Below are 11079 nucleotides of genomic sequence, written 5' to 3' on the forward strand. Positions count from 1 at the left end.
TTGACTAACACGCAACATTTGAACTACTCACTGAACCTTGTCATCCACTATTATTTTCTTATTAAGATGCTGTTGTTTCGATACAAAACTTAATTTATTGAATGTATTACAATCATAAAGAAAGATATAGATTTTTCACCTTATGTCTGTTTTTTTTTTGTATTTACCATTTTTGGGGCCTAAACAACTAAGCATTATAATAATGAAAACTCTTTTGAATTAATGTTAAGGAAAATAATGAAAAATAAGATGTCAAAACGGGACCAACAAATAAAAAGATTTAAACCTTAGAGTATATCAAACATTTATCCCTCTATTGCCTAGTTTTATTGTATATCAGACCCTAAAATGTATAAAATATGATATTACGTCATTATACAATCTTATTTTAATATTGTATTTAAAAATTAACTATTATATTAAGATGTGTTTCTCAAATTTTCTTCATTTAGTCGCCCCTAATCTATAAAAAAAAAAAAAAATGACAGAAGAAATCTAGAGACTTTTAGTAAAATTTACTTTGATTTAACTGAAATATTAGCTCTTATCATTTGTATCAAGTAGTATTTAATACAGCTTTTAAGTCGTTTTTAATTCTTAAAGCCATTTATTGAAGTTTAACTAAGATTTATTGGGAATTTGTTCATATTTTGTAATAAGAATATCAACTTTGTATCCTTAAAATGCGGTCTCTTTCAATTATTGTACAATTTATGATGACAGTGAAAATGATCTATAAACATGTATTAAAACTTTAGCATTGTTATCATCACAACCAAAATAAAGATGGAAAAATTAATCGTAGAATTCTTCTTACAAACTTTAATTCATTTATCATTAATAAAATATCCCGAATTGAGACGATTTCCTTCAAATATTATACCTATAATGGATTTATAAATTTTTTGTTATAAAGTTTGCTTCTTTTATAGCTTAACATATAAAGTAATAGTCAAATAATGATAAAGTAACATTAATTGAAAATAATTTTTATCGTTAAAACCTTGGCATTCTAGGCCTCCAAAAAGGATTGTCATCATCCATTCTGACGTCACTTGAAAACACTTTTAGAAAATGGGAATATTTATCTAAAAATGTGTTCTTATATTATCATTGTATTAGTATTGGAGGATATAACATTGAATTGAATAGATATTTTGTCCATAATTTCGTCTAAATCTTTTACAGATTCAATATTTTGTTGAATATATTCAGATTTTGAAATTACACTAAATCTCCAGGTATGGCGAAAACTTTAAATGATTATACAAACTTCATCGAATATTTATTAACAATATATTATAATACCTTTTTATTGACAAAACATTAACAAACAAAGGGTTTCTTATTACAGTATGTGTTACTGTTTAAACATAAGGTTGTAATTACATTGTATTTATTTCGTAACTTTTTTTAGGAAGAAACAGAGATGCAACACCTTGGGCTTTAATAAAATAAACAATTAATTAAGCCCTATATTATTATGAACCTTAGAATATAAAGAATAAATATTTAATAATAGCAAATAATGATACAAATATTCTGTAAAACTCAACATAAATATTATTTTGATGACTATTCTTATGATATGAACTATAATTAAAAATTGTTTTTTCTTGCAAAATAAGCTATGACTAAATCGATTTTTCTAATTTTGATCTATTAGAAAGTGTGATAACATGATAATAATCATTGTTAACAATTGCGTTATTTGAAGGAATTGTATTTTTAAGGATCCTTCTCGTTGCATACACATATTCAGTAGAAAACTTATCACTTTCCTTCTATTGCAAACCTGTAAATAATAAGAAATATGAATATCATTGGGGATGATATTGAATTATGTGTTATTTTTACCATAGCCACTGGATGAATATCCACTTTGCGCTTGAGTATAGCCCCGTCCATAGTACTGCCCATCATCATTTCCTCCTTGCATCATTTGTCCACTGGCATTGTAATTATAATTCTGCTCCGCCATATCATCTAAAAATGGATTATTGACTGCTAAAAAAAACCAACAGATCATATTATAACTCCACATATTTGTATTTGTTAAAACTAATATACCTTGACCTCCCTGGTTATATCCAATGTCCTGTCCGGGAACATAATGTTGTTCATTCATGTCAACCTCTATTTTAGTACTAGAAAGAGCCCTTGGAATTGGACCTGATGGAACTCCATGTGGGGCTAAATGACTTCCACCATCAGCAATCTAGAGGAAGAAATCGTATTAAGTCGAGATTGATACTTTTTATATTCCTCCAAAAACTTACATGCTTGGGATCCAACTCATCAGGGAGTTTAGTTACAATCCCTCCTTCATTTCTGTTATAAAAGTTAACTACAATAAACAGAATCAAAATGGCTGCACAAACAAAACCATAGATTCGGAAGATCTTTACTGTTCCTGTATCATCAAAGTTTCAACATGATCAAAATTAAATTGAAAAAGATGGAATGGATAACAATTTTCCTTACCATGTGATTTGATAAGCATTCCACCAAAAACGGCCCCACAAAACTTTCCAAATCCGTTGTGAACACCTTGAAGAACGCCCCTGGCTGAGGCTCTTAATTCGGGCTCTGTATTATGAGCAATAAAAGAACAGCATGCTGCCCAAACCGCTGCATGCGTTACACCTTAATTATAAAATAATAAGAAATTACGTAAACATATCAAAAACGTTTATACCTTGAATAAACTCGAACGGTAATATTAACCAAGGCCAAGTAATGAAAGAAACATATAGGAACCTTAGGACATTGCAAAGTAAGCCAAATGCCAGAACCTAGTAAAAAAAAAAGAATCTATGTTAAATCAATCTCTTGAAAATATATTTTGAACTTACTTTGACGTGCCCAATTTTTGAAATGATCTTAAAAGAATAAAAATATGCTATAATTTCAGACAAATGATTGATTACTGAAGCAATCCCAAAAAGAGTCGGGGATCCACCCAAATCTTGAAGATGCCAAAACAAAAATGTAAAAATGAGACCGATTCCTACACCCATAATCCAAGCTACAATCATGAATAATACTAAACGAACGTTTGAGAATGCCTTAAAAACTGCAGCAAACTCTGGAAGACCACGAAGTTGTTGGGCAAAAACTTTACCCTTTTCTAAGAACTTTTGATGTCCATTAGGATCTTGTTTCTAAAAAGTGTGAAAAATTTGAATGACCCTACTCAGAGTGAATTAATTGATTCATTTACTTGATTAATTCCTCCTGGAATTGGTATATGTTGAGGAGGAAGTTGATTCATAGGAACTTGATTCGTATTGGGATGTGAGTATTTAAATGGTATGTGGGTCGAAATGAAAAGTGCGAAAATCATGAGAACTACAAACACAGAGAAGCAAACATTGTAGTTTCTTTGGCCTTCATTCATATCACATTTGGCATCCTATAAAATATTGGCAAAAATGTACCAATTAAATCTAAATATTTTTGGCCACGTTTATTACCTGAAACATTTTTGAATGGTCAAGGACCATTCCCATGACAAACATGGTCGATCCCCATCCAATAGACCCAAACATTCGAAGACTTCCATATTTATCCTGCTTTTCTTCTCCGAGTAACGTTATTACAGCTGAATCAGCTAATGCAAGGGCTGGAGAACTGAAAAATTCTCCAATGACCACCAAAAGCAAAATTAAGAAAAATTCCTACAAAAATTTAACAAATAATCGATAAACCAATGTACTCGTGTTTATCGAATCGTAAACCATAATACATTTTACCTTATGCACGGCAGATCTTTCAAATACTTCATTGTTAAATCGTGGAGTAATCCATTCCTTGTGATATACTCCACGATTATCAGCAAAGTCTACTCGTTGAGGTGATGTTCCTATAACATACCCTATGCCAAAGTTGGATGTGTCTCCATTTACTTCACGTTTGTATCTATATTCCGAAAAATTAAATTTCTAAAGCCAAATGAAATTTAAGCATTGCATCATATTTAAATTTCATTTGATGATTTTTGTTTTCTTATTCTGTATAAACGGGATTCATATGTGGGTAAATCATTTTTACACATTAAGTGATGATATATTCATACTGCAAATGTTTGCCTCATTTGAATGAATAATATATCATCTTTTTCGAAAAAGATATAAATAAATATGTTAGTAAAAATTATTTTAATCTTACCTGGCAGGATCTAATATAAAGGGGCTTTGCTCATCCTCCTTTAAACTAGTTTCTCTTTTATCTCTTGCTGCAGAGTGTGGATACTCGAGTAAATACGTAGATCCGTTGAAAAATTTGCATGATACAACTGGAGGATGGATCTGACCGATGGGTTCTGTAAAGACGATCCAACATGTAAGGGATACAATGAGCATCATTTTACCCTTTTGAAATCTAGAAAGACAATAAACAAAACCCTCATGAGAATAACTGTTGATTTCGCAAAGGAAAATAAGTGGAAGCGTACTTGTCTGCAATCTTATTCCAAAATGGAGTTGCTATGTACTCAATTATAGGACGGATACCGACAAGTAACCCACACTGAGCTGTATCCATTCCAATTTGCTTAAAGTATACTCCCATGAGCGGAAATAGGGAACCAAAGGCCGCAAAAAAAAAGAAATAAAAAGCTCTTGCGACAATCAATCCCCGAGTAACTTGGTCTGGGAAACACCTTCTAAGACATGAATCAGCAGGACCATTGGTTTTTTCTGTAAGTTTATCTGGATCTACCCGATCATCATTATCAAAACTGGGTTGTTTCCATGTTGGAAGACCTCTTGGAGCACTATATTCTTCTCCCATTGCCATTTGAGCGGCTACTTGCTGAGAAGTTGGAGCATTATCCGCGAATAAGGAACCTCCAGTTCCACCAACATTGAAGTTTTGATTATCCATGACCGTAGTTGTTAATTATTAATATTATTTGATGTGAAATAGCTTATCTTGAGACAAATATAATTTCAAAGCTCAAAGGAAGATCTCACGTGATGCAGAAAAAAGAAGCCTCAGTTTCATAAAGAATCTCTTTTGATTAATAATAATTTATTCAAGCACTTTCTCCACTCTCTTTAGTTTTCCAGTTCACAAAGTAGTAATTAGAGATGGAAAATCTCAGAATCAATCATTTTTTTTTTATGGAACATTTATTCTTAAATCTTACTATTACTACAAGGAAATTAAATGATATCCAAAAATCCCTTATTCCCTTACTGAAAAAAGAGCTAGAAGGAGAAAAAATAACTTCCACTGCCATGGGCAGGTTTAGAAAAGGAGATTCACATTGGATTTGTATAATAGAGAATAGAAAAAAGCTTTCTCCTATTTTCCTCCTATCCATATAGCGTTATAATGGTTTCAAGGGTACCAAGTTGTTTTGTAAAAGTAAAAAGAGGAAAGCCATATTTTCTCTCGCGGAAAATATCATTTTATAAGCTAAAAATGATTTGATCTCATGGTTAAAACAAATAATTGGGTCAAAATTCAGCCTTTTCTTTTATCAATAATATAAAAGTCAGTCAACCCATTACAGTATTGAATCCTATACAAATGAACTACATGGGTATCTAAAGAAAATACACGCCTGCTTACTAAAAGAATTACCTACCATTGCCAAAAGATTAAAAAAAAAAGCATGGCAGAAATGAGAAGTGAATATACTTATTTGTTTGAAAACAACTCATGACACTTTTTCAAAGAGTAGACTCTGTTTCTTTTTCTACATATGTCCAACCATAATATTTCACCATTTTTATTTTGGGAAGAGGGGAATATTTACTATTTCTTTTTTTTAAAAGTAAGGGTAAGGTGGATACTTACACACGAGAGTCAAGATTTCGATTCGAGTCTCTATTTGAAGATTTGCAGCTCGACTTGATCACACAATCAAATACTCGAGGCTTGAATTGGACTTATAGTAACCGCTAGTACATTGAAATCTGAACACTTAATAATTCAATTTTTAATGAAGGTTGAGTGACTCAAACTAACCCATATTTCGAGATATTATAGCATAAGCAATTAGCTACAAAATAAAGCAAACGTGAGCTCTCTAGCTTACGTAAAAGTCAAGAAAAATATACTTGAACGTGAATTTCCATTCGCTCACTCCAAGCAGTCGGGCGTCTTCAGGATCTCCTACGCCGTCAACAAGACTGAAACGTTGGAAAGGAAGAACGGCTTGGTAAAAAAAAACCAAACTGGACCCGGATGAGTTAAAGAAAACACCTCAGATCAATCCCCTCAAGTCCATTAGGACCCATGCAAGAGAAAACGGGGAATTCACAGCAGACTGTCCAAGGAGCTATAAGAAAGTGGATGGGAAGAGGTTTTTGAGGGCGGAGGGCTACTTTGGACACCCATAACGAAAGAAATCCACTGCAAGAATCTTTTAATTGAGTCTTTTGAAATCTTTTTTGACACTTTTGACCTCCTTACAGCCCTGATGTGAACCCATTGGACTATATCTTTTGAGTTTATACCAAGGGGAAGGCTTTCCAGTGTCCGTCGTCCAAACTCTGAGGCCCTCAAAGACACTGTTAGATAGCACTGGAACGCTAGGAAATTCTATTATTAATCAGGCTTGTGAACGGAACACTAAATTGAATGGCGTTCCATGGAACGTGTGTTCAATGAACGGAAAGGATTTTTATTTTTTTAACGCTACAAATGAGATTTTAACTTTCTGTTCAAATTGGTGATATTAATTTCGGAAGGGGTGAAGTAATCCACGGGATAAGTATCCTAGAAACACGACTATGGAAATTCAGTGGCAATTTTTGAAATTGGTGAGGGACCTAAAGCCTCCACCCCTGCAGACGCCCCCGATATTAATATTCATGTAAATGAGAGTTAACCACTCTAAAAAGTACGCAACTATTATTTATATCCCTTTTACACAGTAATAATTTAATTTATCTTGTACTCAATGAAAAACATTCTCACGCTCTTTGTTTTTTATTTTTGGCTGTAATTTTTCGTATGGATCTAAAGTACTTCACATTGAGGGAAAATTTGAGTGAAATTATACATAATATGCTAAACGTTACTGGTTGTAATAAAGGTTAATAGTATTTCTATTAATCTTGGTAGTAATGTATTTTTTCAATGTCGCCTACATATCGGGGTTTAGTTAAAAAAACAATATTTATTTTTATGAAAAATACACGAATCATATATACAAAGGTTCAATAATTTATATTTATAAAATGACAATAAATATTTCAAAGAGATATTAAAGATATTGAACTTAAATTTCCGGGATGAATGATATACCTGAAAGTGTTAACTGTAGTTTAAAAACTTCGTGTTACCTATCCGACTTAATTTGGCCCAATATTGTCTTAGAAATATAATTTTTTAATTTCCTAATTCTATAAATCTGGCTACTTTAAGTAAAATTAACAGGGCATCGAAAGGATTAATCAGAATCATTTATTAATTGAAATTAATTGTTGGAAAATGTATTCTATGTTCAATTTTGAGAAAAATTATTGGAGCTTCCATTTGAATTGACGTGCTACAAATATGCAAACTAAGTTGTTCAACTTATATATAATAGATTTTAAAAACTAATTATCACTTAATTCATCTATATTTACATATGGGATTAAGAGAAGATCGATATGATTGAATCACAAAAGACCACAAATATTCTACTTCTGTGAAAATAAAATATTGTAATTTTTAGTCGGCTATTAGTGTTTTGAACTTGATTAATTTTTTTAATGATTCCCATAGACCTTTTTAGAAACAAATAAACCTTTAGTACAACTGTAGAGCTTCATTTAACGAGCGTGCTAGTGTATGTATGTATGTATACTGTACAAGCATGTTACTACCTTATAAATGGAACGCGGAACGGAACAAAAATAATGGCTGAATGTTGGACGCTGAACGAAAAAAGAAAAATTGAACTGAGCGCCAAAATAGCGGAACGCTTACAAGCCTCTTGTTGAAGTTTAAAATTCAAAGTGATTTTAATGGACCCCTCGGTATAAGGACTTTTCTTACCTCTGAATCAAGATATATAAAGTTAGAGTGAATGTCTTTACACATCAAGTTAGCGCAATTTGTATCAAAATTGAGGCTGGACTACATTTACAATTCTTCAACAAATCATAGTTTATTCCTATCAACAAATTATTCAGAATAACTCATTGGAGACACTATAAATTGAACTTGAAGTAGTAAAATTCATTGTCACAATGAAAAAATTAGAAATTAATAGATTTTATTTAAAACAATATTCGGGGACAAGATACATGTAACATATAACGAAGTTAAATTGATATAGCTTAGGGTTATTCTATCTTTTTGAAAATTACATTTTTAAAGTCTAAATAAAAAACACAGCAAAAGAGCAAAATCGGTTTTTGATTTTCAAAAAAATGAAAAGTACGACACAGCATCATGGGGATACATGTGTCTCTAGAAACTATAGGAAAAGATACAATTTAATACAATACAATTGTTTCTTAAAACAAAAGTTTCAATTGATTTTGATTTTTTTAAGTACCGTCTTTGCATGTAAATAATTTGGATAAAAAAGGAAATCCTTAACAAATTAGTGTAGCCTGTTAAAGAAAGGAAATATAAATAATGGGATGACAGGCAGATTTGCCTCAAACATGTTCGCCTCACACTCCTTTACCTCCAGCACCCTGGCCGTCAAACTTTTTTGCCGTCATGCATGCTTCCCTCAAACATGTTGGCCGTGCTATATACTTGCCGCCCAGCATCTTGACCGTCAAAAGTTATATAATATATGTATCTTATACAGTTCACAGTCTGGCTCGTCAAATAGATCCGAAATGCACATCACTAGTATGAATCTTAAGACTATACACGTGCAACATTCTGTATGGTGCAAAGCCATTTGTGGATATCTTTGTTGTAGCGTATCTTCTAGTATCTTCGAATAGTGATGGAACGGTAAAAAGAAAAAAAATCCAGCTTATAAAGATATTTATTTATTTTATTGGTATTATGGAAGTCAATTCGTTAATTCATACCCAACCCTTGACTTCAATTTAGAACTAAATAGTATTTTTTTATCTCTTAAAATACAAATAACATGTAGATATTTACTGTATAAGATCTATTTTAAAACTTTAGACGGCAAAGATGCTTGGCGGTAAGTATTTAGTACGGCAAACATGTTGGAAGCAAGTATGTATGACGGCAAAGGAGCTTGGCGGCGAGTGTGCTGGAGGCAAAAGAGAGCAAGGCGAGCGTGTTTGAGGCAAATTCTCCTAGAACCAAATAATGGATGTCAATAATAATTAGAGATAAGCAGGAGTTAGACATATGGTACACCTGAATTGAGACTCTCGTTAATATAAGCTGTCTGTTTTATGATTTTGGGAGCAGAAAACGAATTACTGCTATAAAGAGAAGAGCCTTCTACATTTAAAATAACATTAGTATAGCGAAAATATTCTAACTAAATTTAAATTCAGCAAATTTCACACTCATGCTCACTTATTAATTTTGTGAGTACACTCCCTTCGTTTTCTAAAAGCAATGATCATGCAACTACTCATTTAAAAATTAGCCGCTCTTATTTTTTCGCTCGTATATGTAAATTTGAATTTGACAACTCTTTATGATTGCAATTAAATTTCTGAAATGTATCTATATTATTTATTCTAAGAAATAAGGTACAAGAAGAAACTAAACTTAACGTATATCATATTATATTAAAAAAAAATCAATAAAATGATTAATCCAATGTTTTAACAATAAAATATTTGCTTAATTGACGAAAGTTTTTTTTTTTTAATTTTCATCTTTTTAACTCTGGAATTTATCTTTAAATATTTGACCACATTTAAAAAATAGTATCTCATAATTTTTAAAGCAGTTAATGAAATTTCTTGTGATTAAGGCCTCGTATTGAGGCAACTATTAGAGTTGAGGGATCACATATTGGAAAAAGTTGTGCCGAGCAATACATATTTTCAGGTGACTTAGTTAAATAAATGTCATTAAAAAACTTCTCGTTGAAATTTAACTTTTGAAAAATTGGAAAAAATAAAATGTGTACCACTAGATAGGATCAACCCTGCAGAATAACAATAAACAGTATAAATATTGCAGGCGTGTGGTATAGCCTATATGCAGACGTCTACAATATTTCTTTAATATGACTGCATTGTTATTTCATAAATCAAAATATGTTTATAATAGGTATACATCATGGATCACTATATACGGTGCATCTGGTAGGTCGTTTTCTTTTATACCTAAGTTCAAACAAACTTTACTATATTCATTTGATTATTTGGAAAAATGTATGTATAAATAAGAAGGGACCATTCGTGCTTGATTAAATATCATTTCAACTCTTCCAAATATTCAAATTACATTGAATAACAATAATTAAATTGACATACTTTATATTACTTAAAGAAAATTAGATAATATGAAGAGCTAGTGGGCAGTGATTCCCAAACGGTGGGATTGATACATATTCAAGCTTGTCGTAAGATTTGTTACAACCATACATTATTCGCAACAGCTTATAATAATCCAAATAATTCGTTTAACTAAAATAGGTGTGTCAATAAATTTTTATTTGTCTTTTAATGTACCTTGGGCACAAAAAGTTTGGGAACCACTATCTTATGGAACATGTATTTTCAGAGTTTCCTGCACTATCATCCAATTAAGTCTGATTATAAGCTTGAGTTTGAACACAGGGTACTTAAGTTTTTGAACTTATGCTTGATTGAAATTTTGAGATCTTATGTTAATTTACTAGATAAAAATATAGGGAAATCGTATTTCAGTTCGTAAAATTGTTTTACAAAAAAGAAAGATTGATCTTCTAACGGTATCTCCAGACACAAAAGAGCTGGGAACAAATGCCTAATTCTTATAAGAGTGGCCAGCTACATGAGAGACAAACAAGTCAAACAAATACAGCATAAAACTACAGATACAGCATGAAAAAAAATAAAGAGAGAAGATGCTAGCTTATCTTAAGACATAACTTCAAACGTTTTTTATTGCAATCTTTAGTATTATTCTTTAACCCTCCAATTTTTTGATGTTATGCCATTAGACATTGGTTCCCAAACTTTTTTG

The 11079-nt window shown here is 31.4% G+C and overlaps 1 protein-coding gene across 2 annotated transcripts; it reads right to left on the reverse strand.

Annotated features, from left to right (window-relative positions):
* Positions 1-1282: 1282 nt before the first annotated feature.
* jef (major facilitator superfamily domain-containing protein 6 jef) lies at positions 1283-5284 on the reverse strand. Of its 2 annotated transcripts, none has more exons than XM_040715283.2 (12): positions 4457-5284; positions 4171-4383; positions 3756-3921; positions 3477-3680; positions 3224-3415; positions 2856-3164; positions 2699-2795; positions 2485-2646; positions 2280-2413; positions 2071-2218; positions 1858-2007; positions 1283-1795 (listed from the first exon to the last, which is right to left on the reverse strand). In XM_040715283.2, exons 1-12 carry the CDS (start codon positions 4885-4887, stop codon positions 1785-1787), a joined length of 2217 nt encoding a protein of 738 aa, XP_040571217.1. In that variant the 5' UTR covers positions 4888-5284; the 3' UTR covers positions 1283-1784. The 2 variants fall into 2 exon arrangements, with proteins under 2 accessions (XP_040571217.1, XP_040571218.1); XM_040715284.2 differs by having other exon boundaries at positions 1858-2004; positions 4457-5274.
* Between the last annotated feature and the right edge of the window lie 5795 nt (positions 5285-11079).

This window comes from Lepeophtheirus salmonis, chromosome 6, assembly GCF_016086655.4.
Source record: "Lepeophtheirus salmonis chromosome 6, UVic_Lsal_1.4, whole genome shotgun sequence".
NCBI classification, from domain to species: Eukaryota; Metazoa; Arthropoda; class Copepoda; order Siphonostomatoida; family Caligidae; genus Lepeophtheirus; species Lepeophtheirus salmonis.